Source organism: Delphinus delphis, chromosome 1 (genome assembly GCF_949987515.2).
Source record: "Delphinus delphis chromosome 1, mDelDel1.2, whole genome shotgun sequence".
Lineage (NCBI taxonomy): Eukaryota > Metazoa > Chordata > Mammalia > Artiodactyla > Delphinidae > Delphinus > Delphinus delphis.
The window spans coordinates 28,376,782-28,395,673 of NC_082683.1; the positions used below are offsets into that span (position 1 = coordinate 28,376,782).

The following is an 18,892-nucleotide window of genomic DNA, read 5'->3' on the forward strand; positions in this document are numbered from 1 at the left end:
GTGCCAAGAACCCTACTAATCCTGGGACCTCTTTTCTTCTCCAGCTACACTAATTCCTTTAGTGATTTCATCCAGACTCATGGCTTTCTTTAAATATTATCTCTATGTTGTTGACTCCCAAATGTATATCTCTAGACCAATCTCTCTCCTGACTCCAGACTGTATATCTCTAATCCTATTCAACCTCTCCATCTGGTGACCTAACAAGCACCTCAAAACTATTGTGTTCAAAATGTTCTACTAATCTTCCCCCCTCCAAGAATCTGTACCTGTCAAAGTCTTCTCCATCTTCATAAATGTCAATTTATTAATTAATAAATATGAATAAATATCTTCCCAGTTGCTCAAGCTGAAAATCTCATGTATTAGTCTGGGTTTCTCCAAAAGCAGACTCTGAGATAAAGATTCAAGTGCAAATAATTTATCTTGGAGAAACAAGGGTCACCAGTAGGAGAGATACATGGAGGAGAAGGCAGCCAATAAAGATGTGTTGGTAAGCCAGCTACCACTGATTGATTGGAGCTTAATCTTGTGGGAAATAGTGTAAAACACACATGTCAAAATTATCCCATCTGAGGGGCAAAGGAGCTGGGATATTTATACACCAACTCCTGAGAATCACTGGTTGAGGGCTTCCCCTAGGTGGGGTTAATTTCCCAGCACTTCCAGTCTAAGGTAGGAATTGTTAGATGGGCTTTCCTTTTGCACTTCTGGGAAAGGCCTCAGGCACTAAGATGCAGACACCTGGGGCACTAACAGCACTGAAACTTTAGAATTATCCTTAATGCCTCTCCTTTTTTTTATACCTCATACTCAGTCCATCATCAAAGTCTGTCTTCAAAACATATCCAGCATCCACAGCTACAATCTTGACTCAAGCCACCAACATTCACCTGCATCATTGCAATAGTTCACTTCTTGGTTTCCCTATTTCCACCTTTACTCCCTATTTTAGTTTCCTAGGGCAGCTATAACAAAATACCAAAAACTGGATGATGAAAACAATAGAAATTTATCATCTTGCAGTTCTAGAGGATAGACGTCCAAAAATCAAGGTATTGGCAGGGCTATGCTCCCTCTGAAACCTGTAGGGGAAATCCATCATTGCCTCTTCCTAGCTTCAGGTGGTTTGTGGGCAATCTTTGGTGTTCCTTAGCTTGTGGATGCAACACTCCCATCCTCCATCTTTACATGGTGTTTTCCCTGTATCAATTTACATAGTCTTTCCTCTGTGCATGTCTGTGTATGAGATCATATGATATGGACTTATATATGTGCAACTATAAATGCACAGAAAAAAATTAGGGATTATACATATAAAATATGAATAGTAGTCACCTCTAATGAGGGAATTGGGAGGCAGCCTAAAGAGAACTGTACATTTTATCTCCTTGATACACAATTTCAGTGAGATCACTGTGCATCTTATTCTATTGTACTGGATTTTTTTTTTTCAATTTAACAGTGTATTTTAGGGATCCTTCCATGTCAGTACATATAGAAGCATCTCATACATTTAATACATACATTTTATTTATTATTCCATAATATGAATGTAATCTACTTTTTAAACCATTCCCTTTTGATGAATGTTAAGGTCATTTCTATTTTTTTCCTATTGCAATCAATGCTATAATGAACAAACGTCCTTGTTATATGTTATGTGTGTACAGAAGTTCAAGATTCTTAAGACAGAGACCAAGAATGGAATTAAGGGTTTGAAGGGAGGCATAATTAAATTTTTGATAGACACTGATAGACTATTTTCAAAGAAAGTTGTCCCAATTTACAATCCCACCAATACTGTGTGAGAGTATTAATTTCCCTCATCTTTACCATCTGGATTTACTCAACTTAAAAATATTTTTCAAGCAATGAATTTTTAAAATGGCTCATTTTTGTACTTTGCTTTTCTGATTGTTAATGATTGCACACCTGTTCATGTTTGTTAGCATTTGTATTTTTTCTGTGAATTGCCAATTTTTCTACTTATGAATTTGTAGGAAGTCTTTTTTTAAATATAAGTTTATTTATATATTTATCTTTGGCTGCATTGGGTCTTCGTTGCTGTGCGCGGGCTTTCTCTAGTTGCAGCCAGCCGGGCTGCTCTTTTGCAGTGCACGGGCTTCTCTTTGTGGTGGCTTCTCTTGTTGTGGAGCACGGGCTCTAGGTGTGCGGGCTTCAGTAGTTGTGGCACGCGGGCTCAGTAGTTGTGGCTTGCGGGCTCTAGAGCGCAGGCTCAGAAGTTGTGGGGCATGGGCTCAGTTTGCTCCATGGCATGTGGGATCTCGCCAGACCAGGGACCGAATCCATGTCTCCTGCATTGGCAGGTGGATTCTTAACAACTGCGCCACCAGGGAAGCCCTGTAGGAACTCTTTATATTTAATTTTATGGTGGTTTTTGTGAGAAGTTTTAATTTTTCATGTAATTAAATCTATCAGTAGTTTTCTTTGTGGTTTCTAAATTTTATGTCTTGCTAAGAATGCCTTCCTGGGACTTCCCTGGTGGCGCAGTGTTTAAGAATCCTGCCAATGCAGGGGACATGGGTTCAAGCCCTAGTCCGGGAGGATCCCACATGCCATGGAGCAACTGAGCCCATGCGCCACAGCTACTGAGCCCACATGCCACAACTAATGAAGCCCGTGTGCCTAGAGCCTGTGCTCCGCAACAAGAGAAGCTACTGCAGTGAGAAGCCCGCGCACCACAATGAAGAGTAGCCCCCGCTTGCTGCAACTAGAGAAAGCCCACGCGCAGCAATGAAGACCCAACGCAGCCAAAAATAAATAAATAAATTTATTTTAAAAAATTGTAAAGGAGCAAGGCTGCTGATGGAGTAGGAGGAGGGGGGCAGAAATTCCGTTGGGATGCCAGGTGGTGTCTCTTGGCAAGCTAGTCTAGTTCAGTAGTGTGCAATGCAGGTCTCTTTCCTCAGACAGAGTGGCTCCACTTCAGTTCCCACTTAAGATTTTTGTTTGAATAAGGGGGTGCCCAGCTAAAGAAGAGTTTAAGTCCCTAGCCCAGCTGATCGACTGCAAAGAAGTTCGTCCTCAACTTCTAAGCTCCAGACTTGTGGAAAGATTGTATGAGGAGAGGCTGGGAAGTCAAAACACCAACAGAGACCAGCAGCCCACACAAGGGTTGGAGTGTCACAAGCAGCATGGGTGGCTGGAGCCCTGCCATCTGGCACAAGGTCCACTAGCAAGGCTCCCTCTGACACAATCTGGTCTCAGGGGAGCATCGACACATTCAAAAAGTCCAGTTCCATTCATAAACCTCGACTGAGCGTGTTCTGGCTCTCACCCTCAGACGAGTGCGCCAAGTCCCTGTCCTCAGGTGGCTCAGGCAAAGGCTGTGTAAATGTGCTTGGTCCCTGACAACTCTGCTTCCCTCTCTTGGACTAAGCCGAGATCGTGAGCTCTCTGTCTCTCAAAGGACAGCAAGACAGCAGCAGGGGAGCAGCTTTTAGCTGGGGGAAAGGAGGGAAGGGAGGAGAATTATTTACTATTGGGCACTTACTCTGTGCCAGACACGCAGGAACATGCACATATATGGTTTAACTTCCTCCTCACAACATCCTTGAGCAGTAGGTGAAGGGACTGGTCCCAGGTCCTTAGAGCTAGTATGTTGTGGAACTGGGATTTGAACCCAGGACCACCTGATTGGAAAGTCTGCACTCTGGAGAAGCTGGGGATTTACCCAGAGTTTTTTACCTAGGCCCCTCCACTGGACCATTTCTAGTTCCCATGGTTTACACATTAATTGCTCATTCATTCATTCATTCATTCCATACATTTCCCTGAGTAGGCATTTGGTGCCAAGTAACATGTTAGGCAACAGAAACACAAACCTGAATTCCTGAATAAGGCATAAGCCCTGCTTTCAAGAATTTATAATGCAATGGGAGCCAGGCCTGAACTGAGACAGAAGACCAGGAGCTGAGCTAATTATACCACCAAGGGAGGCCCTGTGGTAGTCCGGCCAGAGGGCAAGTAGCTTTAACATGAGAATTCAAGATTTGGTGTCATGGGGGTGCAAATAGATTGCCAATTCTCTGTCCATTCCCCATGTTGTCCTGTAGATGTGTGGGGTGTGGGAGAATGAGCAGAAACCATCAGAGAGAGCTGAGGGGGAAGTGGTATTCTGGGGCAGAGCTGCCTCTCAGACACAGCAGGAAGTGGAAGGAGAGCTTGTCGAACAGACTGAGGTTTAGGAGAGTTTATTGACTATAGAACATTGGTTTGGCAGGGCTCAGAAGGGCTCAGTTGGAAAGGGGGCAGTGGGTGCCTGAGTGGGAGTGAGTTTCGGAAGAATGTAGATCATCAGAGCAGTCGAGAATGGCAGGGGTGAGAGATTGAGGAATTGAGGCGTTGCAGTCATGACTATGGCCTAAATACATTTCATACTCAGGTTTCTGAAGCTATTTTCAGTACAGGAAACAAGCTATGGTTTCTGCTCAGTGTACCAAATAAAATATGGGAGGAAATCTGTTAGAAAGTGAGAGGGGGAAAGTCAGCCTCAAACCAGGCTGGAAGCCACCAGCACTGTGTGAATGGGAAGAATTTAGCCTGGAGTGGAGAAGGGAGGTGGCTACTAGGCTTAACTCAAAACTTGACCTTTGGGGGCTTCCCTGGTGGCACAGTGGTTAGGAATCCACCTGTCAATGCAGGGGACACGGGTCGGGCCCTGGTCCGGGAAGATCCCACATGCCGCAGGGCAACTAAGCCTGTGCACCACAACTACTGAGCCTGCGCTCTAGAGCCCGTGCTCCGCAACAAGAGAAGCCACCGCAATGAGAAGCCCACGCACCGCAACGAAGAGTAGCCACTGTTCGCCACAGCTGGAGAGAGCCCGCGCGCAGCAACAAAGACCCAACACAGCCAAAAATAAATAAATTTATAAAAAATTAAAAAAAAAAACTTGGCCTTTAGTTGGCTTTCCTTATCCTCTTAACTGTCAACCAGTCTGTTCTCTTAGTGAATACTTCCTCCCCTTCAAACTTTCTGTCCCCTATCATTGTTTCCAGTGAATATCTGGCTTAACGGAGAAGCAGCATGGCACTACGGAAAGAAGTTGGAGTATGTCATCAGTAGACTAGAGTCCAGTTACTTGATTAAAAGTCTCAGTTCTATAGCCAGGCGGGGATGGAATCAGCCAGGACTAGAATGTAGGATTTAGAACTCCAATTTTTCCATGCTTCTCAGCCATATCATGTAATGCAGAGCCTGATTTTCTTAGCTCCTCTGAGGTTGTTTCCTCATCTACACAAATACCTTTCTTAATAATATCTACCTTATAGGTGGTTGTGAAGGTTAGATGACATGTGAAGCCCATAACAAAGTGCCTGGCCATGGTGTGCCCCAAATATTTTTTTAAATCATTTTTATGATACAAAAATTATTTGGCTCTATGGCTGCACATTGTAGGTGCTCAAATAACTATCGCACTACACGTGTTATGGGCTGAATTGTGTCCCCTCAAAATTCACACCTTGAAATCCTAAGCCTCATTACTTCAGAATTCACTGTATTTGGAGACAGGGTCTTTAGAGAGGCAATTAAATTAAAATGAAGTCTGTAAGGTGGGCCTTAATCCAGGATGACTAGTGTCTTTATAAGAAGAGGACATTTGGACACAGATGTGTATAGAGGAAAAACCATGCGAAGACACAGGGAGAAGATGCCATCTACAAGCAAAAGAGAGAGATCTCAGAAGAAACCAATCCTTGATCCTGGATGTTTATCCTCCATAACTGTAATAAAATTAATTTCTGTTGTTTAAACCACTCAATCTGTGGTACTCTGTAATGGCAGCTCTAGCAAACGAGTACAACATACACACATTGTCCCTTTTTAACTGGTGGGCACAGAGCTGCCTCATTCTGAAGACTAGAAACTCCTTCTTGGCCTATGTTCTCCAACTCAAAGTCCCAACTGAAAGCCCCGAGGATGCTGGGTCTACTGGGCTGACCGCACCATTCTGGAGTGGGGTGTTGCTCCTTTGGCTCTTGGCTGCTACAGTGAAGGCTTCCAAGAAAGCAAAACTTTTCTCTTTGAAGTGACTGGTGACTTACTGAGCAGAGGTCATAGACAGAGAGAACACATCATTCATCATAGTCCATTCCCGTGGTGCTTTCGGCTGCATGGGTTGGGAAGAGCACCTGGGTGTACAGTCTTGGATGAAGAAGTGGAAGGAAAATGCTGCGTCCGTGGTGACCCCGGTGTTCTCAGTCCCGGGACAGTGGAGAAAGAGGAGACAGAGGAGAAAGAAGTGGTCTGAGGTGGGAGGAAGGAGGAGAGGTGTCCGACGTGCATCTCAGGACACTTTCCACGGGCGGAAGTGGAGTGCTGTGTCTGGATCAGTGGGGTCTGCAATCCCGATCTTTCTCCGGGCACTTGTGTATTGGAATTCTCTGGGAGGACAGCATGTAGACCCCCCCGGAGCCCTTCGCCGGGGAAGGCCTCCCTAGGCTACAGGGCAGTGCGGGCGGGCGGGCGCGCCCCCGACACGTCCTCTGGGCGCTGCCCCCTCAGGGCGCGCGCGCCCACCCCCGCCCACCCCGCCTCTGCCCCACGCCGGGCCGGGTGGACCCGGCTTCCGGGGCTGTGCACGCCCCCTCCGTGAGCCAGGACCCCTGGCCGCGCGCGCCCCGCGCCCTCTCCCCGCCCGACGGGCGCGCGCGCTGGCTCCCGCTCCCGCTCCCGCTGGCGGCGGCGGCGGGGATTGTTTTTGTTGTCGCTGAGGCCGGAAGAGCCGCGGGAGCCGGGTCCCTGTCCCCGGGCCGGGCGCCGCCGCCGCCCCTTGCTCAGCGCCCGCGTCTCCGCGGCGCCCCCATAGCGCCAATATTCCGGAGATCAAGCGTTACGCGGCGGCGGCGGCGGCGGCGGCGGCGGCGACGGGGCCCGGAGCGGGAGGCGCCGGGGACCGCGGCGAGGCGGCCCCCGCCGCCGCCATGGAGGCTCTGGGACCCGGTGAGGAGGACGCTCGGGCCGGGACCAGGACCGGACCCGGGGACGGGTGGGCGGGCGGACGGGCTGGCAGCTCCCCGTGGCCCCCATCGGCTTGTGCGTACCTGGGTTGGGCCGTCAGGCCTGGGGGAGGGGGACCCCATTGCACAAGGCGGAGGGAGCTGACCCTGGCCTCGGCGGGGGGGGGGGGGGGGGGTTCCGCGCCCCAGCCTGGAGATCTGAGCCAGTTCTCGAGGTCTAAGGAAGGAACGAGGTCACGGAGGAAGGTGACCCGCGTCCCCAGGTCTCAGGGAGACCTGACCCAACCTCAGGGAGGTGGTTTGTGCTCCAGGGTGGAGGCGAGGCCAGTTTGGGCTTCAGAAGGGACGCGATCTGTGCCAGGTGCGCAGTGGAGGCCTGGCCCTGACCGGACCAGACCAGCAAGGACTCCACCATCTACTACCAGGGGTATTCTTGGCTTGGGGCCGCACCCCTATTTTTCTTTGCACTGAAAGACAGTCCAGAGCCCTCAGATAAGGAAGAAAGAGAACTTCCCCTAAACACTTCTCATTAGCCCCGAAGGCCAAGGGGCAAAGTGTCCACCCTTTCTCAAAGGCCCTGAAGTCTTGGGGAATGTGGCCTTCGGCCTCTGTCTACCTGTCAGTCTGTGCAAGAGACCCAGAGTGGTCTGTCGTGGCTCCTCAGTGACAGGCGAGTTACCAGCCAGAGGCTCCAGCTCCGGCTTTAATACTCTGAGTATCTTCTAATTGGGTTAGAAGTAGTTGTGAGGATCAAATGAAGGAGAAAGTGCTTTGGAAACTGTATTATGAATGGCCTCTGGTTATCTCCTCGACTCTGCCCAAACAAGAAGAACCATTCCAAGTTGTAACAAATGCCCTGCAGATTGGAGTCTGCTGCTCCCACCTGGAACCCCAACAAGTTTCTGATGTCTTGGCTAAGTAGGGCAGGGTTTAGGGGCTGTGTTAGAATTAACTTTAATATCATACCTTATCTACATAGTAGTCTTAGTTGTAGAGCATTTCATTTTTTTAGTGCATAGAAAACTCAGTCTACCGTTTGAGTTTGGAAACTTTTCAAGTTTGTTTACTTGAAACTTGTTTACATAGATGAATTATTCAACTCCACTTTAATTTGCTGCTTGGAGTATTTTTTTTTAAGTCTTTATTGAATTTATTACAGTATTGCTTTTGTTTTATGTTTTGGTTTTTTTGGCCATGAGGCATGTGGGATCTTAGCTCCTGGACCAGGGATCCAACCCCCCACCCTCTGCACTGGAAGGCGAAGTCTTAACCACTGGACCGCCCGGGAAGTCCCTAGAGTTTTGGGATTCTTTTTAATTAATTTATTTATTTTGGCTGCTTTGGTTCTTCGTTGCTGTGCATGGCTTTCTCTAGTTGCAGCGAGCAGGGGCTACTCTTCGTTGTGGTGTGTAGGCTTCTCGTTGCGGTGGCTTCTCTTGTTGCGGAACATGGGCTCTAGGCACTCGGGCTTCAGTAGTTGTGGCTCGTGGGCTCTAGAGCACAGGTTCAGTAGTCATGGCGCACGGGCTTAGTTGCTCCGAGGCATGTAGGATCTTACCGTACCAGGGCTCGAACCCGTGTCCCCTGCATTGGCAGGCGGATTCTTAACCACTGCGCCACCAGGGAAGCCCCTTAGAGTATTTTTTAAAGGACTTCGTAGTCAAATTTCATATGCCTTTTAAAAATAAATTGGTTTTGTCACATTAATATTATTTGATAAACCTCAGTGTATTACACAGGGTTACTTCAGCTATGTCCCCCGGCTAAAGGCATGATCAGGTCTTTAGGAATGTAACAGACTTCTGTTCAAATCCAATCTAGTAATTTAATAGTTGTATAACCTTGGGCAAATTACTTAATTCCTTTGAACTTTCATTTCCGCATCTATAAAAAAGGGTAATAATAATTATGTGCTGCAAGATTGTTGTGAGAATGAAATAAGGTAATGTATGTGGGAAGTCTTGTTGTAGATAGCAATGCATTGGAGATACTCAACAATTATGTTTCTTCCCTCCCTCCCCTGCTAGAAAGTCATAATTGAATCAACTGTTGCATTTATGAGCTGATATTGAAAGAGACTCTGTAACTGTGTATACAAACCAAATTTCATGGAAAAGATCAACCTGGTGGTGTTAGGAACATCCCAGGGACTCTCTTTTTGGTTTGATTTTAGATTTTGCAGGACTTATCATTTCACCCAGGATTGAGGAAAATTAATTCTCACTAACCACATTCATAATACACTAATGAATAAGCCACGATGTCACGTAGATCTTTTCCGTTGACTGGAATATTTTCTTGCTTGCTGTCTAGCAGACTCCTTTTCTGGTGTCACAGTACCTTGGAAACCCAGTTAAAAACAAGAAGCTGCTTGCTGAGCATGGAATTAGAGCAAAGGGAGTTGATAGTCTTGTGGAATGTTTCATCCAGGCTAAGAACCTAGAGAAGCTTTCCTGCTTCTTTGTTAAAGCACATGGATCTAGTGCTCTGTTCTCTCCTAGCTTGAACAATCATTGAAGCATGTTTAGTCTTGCTCTGCTCTCCCTCACGCAATTTCGATTTCTGACAACAATAACTTGGAAATAAATATATTTAATTATATTACCATTTATTTTGCTTATATTAATAGTAATATTGATTTTTACAGTGCTTTACAGTTTGGAAAGTGCTTTCTTAGCTGTTAGCTCATTTAATTCTCTGTGAGGTAGGCAAGGCAGGTATGATCCCCATTTTACAGATGAGAAAATAGGATCAGAGAGCTTAAGTGACTTTATCAAGGTCTCAAGGCTGAGTGGTGAGGATGAGTCCGGGTCACCTGACTCCTCGTCTAATGCCCTCCTCTTCTATTAAGCTGACTTCATCTACTCTGTATTGAGTCATATTTGTTACCTTTTTGGAAGATGTCATTCTCTGACTTTGTCACTAAATTTTGGAGATGCTCCCCACATGAAGACCTTTGAGCAATAACTATAACATTTATGCAAGCTCAGTCATAATAGCTAACATTTATCGAGTGCTTCCCATTGTGAGGCACCGTGTTAAGCCTTTTATATACATTGTCTCATGAGATCCTCACAGTAGCCTTATGAGATGGATGCTATTATTATCATACCTCCTCCATGTTATAGATAAGGAAACTGATGCACAGATTGGCTAAGAAACTGGCCCTACGTCATGCAGTTAGGGAGTGGTAAAACCAGGAGTTCCAGAGCCTCAGCCACTGTGATTTATTTCTTCGTAAGTCGTTTGATAAATTCAAAGAAACCAGCTTTGGGGATGAACAATTTTAGAATATATCTTTCTGAGTAAGACTTCTAAACTTATTAAAAGGAATGATCACTCACCTTCTAACTTTTCTCTCTTGCCATGGAAAAGACACACACTCTGCTTTTCTCCACTTCTTAGTCCCTTTCCTTCATTTCTTCTGCCTCTGCCTCTTTAAAGGGCATCAAGTACTTTAGAGAGGTATAGATGCCATAGGATTGTGAAGTAAATTGGAGAAGAAAAAGCCCTGAACTGGGAGTAAGGAGACCTAGTCTAGTCATACGTCCTTGGGCAAGTCACTTGATCCAAATTTCTGTTTGCAAATTTCTGTCATAAAGCTGGATTTGCGATACAAAGATTGCTTAAGCATATCTTGGAATATGCAGGGCTGACTTTTTTATGTGATTTAATTGGGTTAATTCAGTATGCCTGTCTACCTCTGATATTATTTATTATCTACTTCTTACCTTGTTTATAAATGCCGTATCACACCAAGAGTAGATCCCCTTGTTCACCAGAAGTGGAACTCAACTCCAAGGAATAATAATATTTTTAGTATAAATTAAGTGCTTTTTTGTTTTAATGAAAAGATAATCGTCAATTCTTTTGTTTTAGAAATGACTAGGTTTCTATTTAGTTTCTACCTGGATCTGCTACAGGGATTATTGGTACTGTTCTGTTCAACATTTATTGAATTCCTACAATGTGCTCATCATTGAATTAGGTATTGAGATAACAACGAACTGGAAGTCCATTTCTTCTAAGAGTTTACAGTCTAGTGAAGGAGACAGTAATTTAAAAAGTTGTTTCTAGGTACTTGTCCTAAGTGCTCCCTTATACAGAAGTTCTTGGGAACACAGAACATGCATCCTCCAGCCTGGGAGATTCTGGAAAGGCTTTCCAAGGAGGTTGCACTCAACCTGAGTTTTGAAGGATGAGTATAATTTAGGGGAAGAAGGAACAGTGAATTTAATACGTGAAAAGATTTTCAGTACTTTAAGAATTAGTATGTAGTGGTCTGTCAACACAAATTTCATTAAAGTGTTTGCTTTAATTTTCCTAAGTGATATTGGACCAGAACAGCTTCTTGCTGCAAAGTTTTCTCTCCTTACTGAATTGTCTTTGTTCTTGGTGAAATACCATTGCAACAAGAAAACCTGTTGTAACTTTACTTTGTAAACACAGCTCACTTTACTCAACACATATGCACAGCAGAAAAGATGTTTATTTTTTAGACCAGTGTCCATTTGACATTATAATCAAAAAGGAGTAAGATTTTCTGTAGACAGATATTTCCCAGACTGTGTTTCCCTAAATCCTTATCTACTGAGTATTGATAGATGTTTGATTTTAAAAACAGAGAGAGGGACTTCCCTGGTGGTCCAGTGGTTAAGACTTCGCCTTCCAGTGCAGGGGGTGCGGCATTGATCCCTGGTCGGGAGCTAGGATCCCACATGCCTAGCGGCCAAAAAACCAAAACATAAAACAGAAGCAATATTGTAACAAATTCAATAAAGACTTAAAAAATGGCCCACATCAGGGGCTTCCCTGGTGGCGCAGTGGTTAAGCATCCACCTGCCAATGCAGGGGACACGGGTTCGAGCCCTGGTCGAGGAAGATCCTACATGCCGTGGAGCAACTAAGCCCATGTGCCACAACTACTAAGCCTGCGCTCTAGAGCTCGCGAGCCACAACTACTGAAGCCTGCGCACCTACAGCCTGTGATCCGCAACAAGAGAAGCTGCCACAACGAAAAGCCTGTGCACCGCAACGAAGAGTAGCCCCTGCTTGCTGCAACTAGAGAAAGCCTGCGCACAGCAATGAAGACCCAACACAACCACAAATAAATAAATTAAATAAATAAATTTATATTTAAAAAATGGCCCACATCAAAAAAAAATTTAAATAAATAAATAAAAACAGAGAGAGAAAGAGTGTGTGTGTGCGGGTGTGTTCTAGGGAAAAACAAGTTAGGTAAATGATGAGTTAAAGTTTAACAGGTTTATTTATTACATGACTTCTTAGAGAATTTAACACGATAATATACATTGGAATTTTAAGCAGGGGAGGGAATATGCAGTTTCTTTAGCTTATGGAATCCTTTCTTTTTATGGAATATCTTGTGAACCATCAGTGGAATAATTTGGAATGACTGCCGTATCTAGACCAAGGTTTCTCAGCCTCAGTACTGTTTTTTTTTTTATTTTATTTTTTTAAAATTTATTTATTTTTGGCTGTGTTGGGTCTTCTTTGCTGCGCACGGGCTTTCTCTACTTGTGGCGAGCGGGGGCTACTCTTCATTGCGGTGTGCAGGCTACTTATTGTGGTGGCTTCTCTTGTTGCAGAGCACGGGCTCTAGGCATGCGGGCTTCAGTAGTTGTGGCACATGGGCTCTAGAGTGCAGGCTCAGTTGTGGTGCACGGGCTTAGTTGCTCCACTGCATGTGGGATCTTCCCGGACCAGGGCTCCAACCTGTGTCCCCTGCATTGGCAGGCGGATTCTTAAAATCACCACGCCACCAGGGAAGTCCGAGATGGTTTTATTTTAAAATGCATATAATTTTGTAAGCCTAGCTGTAGATCTACTGATGCTGATAAAAGGTTTTAGACAGTAGATTGCCTCTGAGGGTTCATCATACTGTGTCTAATGTTGACATCCCCCATATTCAGAATAATAGCAACATGGCAAAATATTTAGAAATCTAGAGAGTCTTAGGTCAAAAAACTTTTGATCTTTGTATATCAGAGTATGTTCAGTGAATAATAAGATCTCAATAATTGTAACTATTTTTATTTTGTTTTGGTCGTGCCACGTGGCTTGTGGGAATTTAGTTCCTGGACCAGGGATTGAACCCGGGTTCTTGGCAGTAAGAGTGCAGAGTCCTAATCACTGGACCACCAGGGAATTTCCAATTGTAGCTATTATCATCATCATCATGATCATGAGGGGAATATTATCCTTCACAAACAAATAGCACATCAAATATCTTTCATTCTCTTCAGGACCTCCAACCAGCCTGTTTCAGCCGCCTCGTCGTCCTGGCCTTGGAACTGTTGGAAAACCAATTCGACTGTTAGCCAATCATTTTCAGGTTCAGATTCCTAAAATAGATGTGTATCACTATGACGTGGATATTAAACCAGAAAAACGGCCTCGTAGAGTCAACAGGTAAGGATTAGAAAGAGTAGGCTTCTTATACATTAATATTATTTTTTACATCTTTATTGGAGTATAATTGCTTTACAATGGTGTGTTAGTTTCCGCTTTATAACAAAGTGAATCAGTTTTACATATACATATGTTCCCATATCTCTTCCCTCTTGCATCTCCCTCCCTCCCACCCTCCCTATCCCACCCCTCCAGGCGGTCACAAAGCACCGACCTGATCTCCCTGTGCTATGCAGCTGCTTCCCACTAGTTATCTACCTTACATTTGGTAGTGTATATATGTCCTTGCCACTCTTTCACTTTGTCACAGCTTACCCTTCCCCCTCCCCATATCCTCAAGTCCATTCTCTAGTAGATCTGCGGCTTTATTCCTGTCTTACCCCTAGGTTCTTCATAACATTTTTTTCCCTTAAATTCCATATATATGTGTTAGCATATGGTATTTGTCTTTCTCTTTCTGACTTACTTCACTCTGTATGACAGACTCTAGGTCTACACACCTCATTACAAATAGCTCAATTTCGGGTTTTTTTTATGGCTGAGTAATATTCCATTGTATATATGTGCCACATCTTCTTTATCCATTCATCTGATGATGGACACTTAGGTTGTTTCCATCTCCGGGCTATTGTAAATAGAGCTGCAATGAACATTTTGGTACATGACTCTTTTTGAATTATGGTTTTCTCATGGTATATGCCCAGTAGTGGGATTGCTGGGTCATATGGTAGTTCTATTTGTAGTTTTTTATGGAACCTCCGTACTGTTCTCCATAGTGGCTGTACCAATTCACATTCCCACCAGCAGTGCAAGAGGGTTCCCTTTTCTCCACACCCTCTCCAGCATTTATTGTTGCTAGATTTTTTGATGATGGCCATTCTGACTGGTGTGAGGTGATATCTCATTGTAGTTTTGATTTGCGTTTCTCTAATGATTAACGATGTTGAGCATTCTTTCATGTGTTTGTTGGCAGTCTGTATATCTTTTTTGGAGAAATGTCTATTTAGGTCTTCTGCCCATTTTTGGATTGGGTTGCATGAGCTGCTTATAAATTTTGGAGATTAATCCTTTGTCAGTTGCTTCATTTGCAATTATTTTCTCCCATTCTGAGGGTTGTCTTTTGGTCTTGTTTATGGTCTCCTTTGCCGTGCAAAAGCTTTGAAGTTTCATTAGGTCCCATTTGTTTATTTTTGTTTTTATTTCCATTTCTCTAGGAGGTGGGTCAAAAAGGATCTTGCTGTGATTTATGTCATAGAGTGTTCTGCCTTTGTTTTCCTCTAAGAGTTTGATAGTGTCTGGCCTTACATTTAGGTCTTTAATCCATTTTGAGCTTATTTTTGTGTATGGTGTTAGGAAGTGATCTATCTCACACTTTTACATGTACCTGTCCAGTTTTCCCAGCACCACTTATTGAAGAGGCTGTCCTTTCTCCACTGTACATTTCTGCCTCCTTTATCAAAGATAAGGTGACCATATGTGCGTGGGTTTATCTCTGGGCTTTCTATCCTGTTCCATTGATCTATCTTTCTGTTTTTGTGCCAGTACCATACTGTTTTGATTACTGTAGCTTTGTAGTATAGTCCGAAGTCAGGGAGCCTGATTCCTCCAGCTCCGTTTTTCGTTCTCAAGATTGCTTTGGCTATTCGGGGTCTTTTGTGTTTCCATACAAATTGTGAAATTTTTTGTTCTAGTTCTGTGAAAAATGCCATGGTAGTTTGATAGGGATTGCATTGAATCTGTAGATTGCTTTGGGTAGTAGAGTCATTTTCACAATGTTGATTCTTCCAATCCAAGAACATGGTATATCTCTCCATCTATTTGTATCATCTTTAATTTTTTTCATCAGTATCTTATAATTTTCTGCATACAGGTCTTTTGTATCCTTAGGTAGGTTTATTCCTAGATATTTTATTTTTTTTGTTGCAGTGGTAAATGGGAGTGTTTTCTTGATTTCATTTTCAGATTTTTCATCATTAGTGTATAGGAATGCCAGAGATTTCTGTGCATTAATTTTGTATCCTGCTACTTTACCAAATTCATTGATTAGCTCTAGTAGTTTTCTGGCAGCATCTTTAGGATTCTCTATGTATAGTATCATGTCATCTGCAAACAGTGACAGCTTACTTCTTCTTTTCCGATTTAGATTCTTTTTATTTCCTTTTGTTCTCTGATTGCTGTGGCTAAAACTTCCAAAACTATGTTGAATAAGAGTGGTGAGAGTGGGCAACCTTGTCTTTTTCCTGATCTTAATGGAAATGCTTTCAGTTTTTCACCATTGAGGACAATGTTGGCTGTGTGTTTGTCATATATGGCCTTTATTATGTTGAGGAAAGTTCCCTCTATGCCTACTTTCTGCAGGGTTTTTATCATAAATGGGTGTTGAATTTTGCCAAAAGCTTTCTCTGCATCTATTGAGATGATCATATGGTTTTTCTCCTTCAATTTGTTAATATGGTGTATCACGTTGATTGATTTGCGTATATTGAAGAATCCTTGCATTCCTGGAATAAACCCCATTTGATCATGGTGTATGATCCTTTTAATGTGCTGTTGGATTCTGTTTGCTAGTATTTTGTTGAGGATTTTTGCATCTATGTTCATTAGTGATATTGGCCTGTAGTTTTCTTTCTTTGTGACATCCTTGCCTGGTTTAGGTATCAGGGTGATGGCGGCCTCGTAGAATGAGTTTGGGAGTGTTCCTCCCTCTGCTATATTTTGGAAGAGTTTGAGAAGGATACGTGTTAGCTCTTCTCTAAATGTTTGATAGAATTCGCCTGTGAATCCATCTGGTCCTGGGCTTTTGTTTGTTGGAAGATTTTTAATCACAGTTTCAATTTCAGTGCTTGTGATTGGTCTGTTCATATTTTCTATTTCTTCCTGATTCAGTCTTGGCAGGTTGTGCATTTCTAAGAATTTGTCCATTTCTTCCAGGTTGTCCATTTTATTGGCATAGAGTTGCTTGTAGTAATCTCTCATGATCTTTTGTATTTCTGCAGTGTCAGTTGTTACTTCTCCTTTTTCATTTCTAATTCTATTGATTTGAGTCTTCTCCCTTTTTTTCTTGATGAGTCTGGATAATGGTTTATCAATTTTGTTTATCTTCTCAAAGAACCAGCTTTTAGTTTTATTGATCTTTGCTATCATTTCCTTCATTTCTTTTTCATTTATTTCTGATCTGATTTTTATGATTTCTTTCCTTCTGCTAACTTTGGGTTTTTTTTTTTTTTGTTCTTCTTTCTCTAATTCCTTTAGGTGCAAGGTTAGGTTGTTTATTCGAGATGTTTCCTGTTTCTTAAGGTAGGATTGTATTGCTATAAACTTGCCTCTTAGAACTGCTTTTGCTGCATCCCATAGGTTTTGGGTCGTCATGTCTCCATTGTCATTTGTTTCTAGGTATTTTTTTATTTCCTCTTTGATTTCTTCAGTGATCACTTCGTTATTAAGTAGTGTATTGTTTAGCCTCCATGTGTTTGTATTTTTTACAGATCTTTTCCTGTAATTGATATCTAGTCACATAGCGTTGTGGTCGGAAAAGATACTTGATACAATTTCAATTGTCTTAAATTTACCAAGGCTTGATTTGTGACCCAAGATATGATCTATCCTGGAGAATGTTCCATGAGCACTTGAGAAAAATGTGTATTCTGTTGTTTTTGGATGGACTGTCCTATAAATATCAATTAAGTCCATCTTGTTTAATGTATCATTTAAAGCTTGTGTTTCCTTATTTATTTTCATTTTGGATGATCTGTCCATTGGTGAAAGTGGGGTGTTAAAGTCCCCTACTATGAATGTGTTACTGTTGATTTCCCCTTTTATGGCTGTTAGTATTTGCCTTATGTATTGAGGTGCTCCTATGTTGGGTGCATAAATATTTACAATTGTTATATATTCTTCTTGGATCGATCCCTTGATTATTATGTAGTGTCCTTCTTTGTCTCTTCTAATAGTCTTTATTTTAAAGTCTATTTTGTCTGATATGAGAATTGCTACTCCAGCTTTCTTTTGGTTTCCATTTGCATGGAATATCTTTTTCCATCCCCTTACTTTCAGTCTGTATGTGTCTCTAGGTCCGAAGTGGGTCTCTTGTAGACAGCATATATATTGGGCTTGTTTTTGTATCCATTCAGCCAATCTGTGTCTTTTGGTGGGAGCATTTAGTCCATTTACATTTAAGGTAATTATCGATATGTATGTTCCTATTCCCATTTTCTTAATTGTTTTGGGTTTGTTATTGTAGGTCTTTTCCTTCTCTTGTGTTTCTTGCCTAGAGAAGTTCCTTTAGCATTTGTTGTAAAGCTGGTTTGGTGGTGCTGAACTCTCTCAGCTTTTGCTTGTTTGTAAAGGTTTTAATTTCTCCATCAAATCTGAATGAGATCCTTGCTGGGTAGAGTAATCTTGGTTGCAGGTTTTTCTCCTTCATCACTTTAAATATGTCCTGCCAGTCCCTTCTGGCTTGCAGAGTTTCTGCTGAAAGATCAGCTGTTAACCTTATGGGGATTCCCTTGTGTGTTATTTGTTGTTTTTCCCTTGCTGCTTTTAATATGTTTTCTTTGTATTTAATTTTTGACAGTTTGATTAATATGTGTCTTGGCATATTTCTCCTTTGATTTATCCTGTATGGGACTCTCTGTGCTTCCTGGACTTGATTAACTATTTCCTTTCCCATATTAGGGAAGTTTTCAACTATAATCTCTTCAAATATTTTCTCAGTCCCTTTCTTTTTCTCTTCTTCTTCTGGAACCCCTATAATTCGAATGTTGGTGTGTTTAATGTTGTCCCAGAGGTCTCTGAGACTGTCCTCAGTTCTTTTCATTCTTTTTTCTTTATTCTGCTCTGCAGTAGTTATTTCCACTATTTTATCTTCCAGGTCACTTATCCATTCTTCTGCCTCAGTTATTCTGCTATTGATCCCATCTAGAGTCTTTTTAATTTCATTCATTGTGTTGTTCATCATTGTTTGTTTCATCTTTAGTTCTTCTAGGTCCTTGTTAAATGTTTCTTGCATTTTGTCTATTCTATTTCCAAGATTTTGGATCATGTTTATTATCATTATTCTGAATTCTTTTTCAGGTAGACTGCCTATTTCCTCTTCATTTGTTAGGTCTGATGGGTTTTTATCTTGCTCCTTCATCTGCTGTGTGTTTTTCCTGTCTTCTCATTTTGCTTATCTTACTGTGTTTGGGGTCTCCTTTTGCAGGCTGCAGGTTCGTAGTTCCCATTGTTTTTGGTGTCTGTCCCCAGTGGCTAAAGTTGGTTCAGTGGGTTGTGTAGGCTTCCTGGTGGAGGGGACTAGTGCCTGTGTTCTGGTGGATGAGGCTGGACAAAGATCTTGTCTTTCTGGTGGGCAGGTCCATGTCTGGTGGTGTTTTGGGGTGTTGTGGACTTATTATGATTTTAGGCAGCCTCTCTGCTAATGGGTGGGGTTGTGTTCCTGTCTTGCTAGCTGTTTGGCATAGGGTGTCCAGCACTGT

At 42.8% G+C, this 18,892-nt stretch overlaps 1 protein-coding gene across 1 annotated transcript in view; it reads left to right on the top strand.

The window, feature by feature from the left end:
* Nucleotides 1-6,723: 6,723 nt before the first annotated feature.
* The window catches only part of LOC132430051 (protein argonaute-4), a 42,851-nt gene continuing 30,682 nt past the window's right edge, over nt 6,724-18,892 (top strand). Inside the window, exons 1-2 of the mRNA XM_060019208.1 lie at nt 6,724-6,969; nt 13,253-13,418. Of these exons, the coding sequence (XP_059875191.1) occupies nt 6,951-6,969; nt 13,253-13,418 (185 nt within the window). The 5' untranslated portion in view covers nt 6,724-6,950. The remainder of the gene's footprint in view (nt 6,970-13,252; nt 13,419-18,892) is intronic.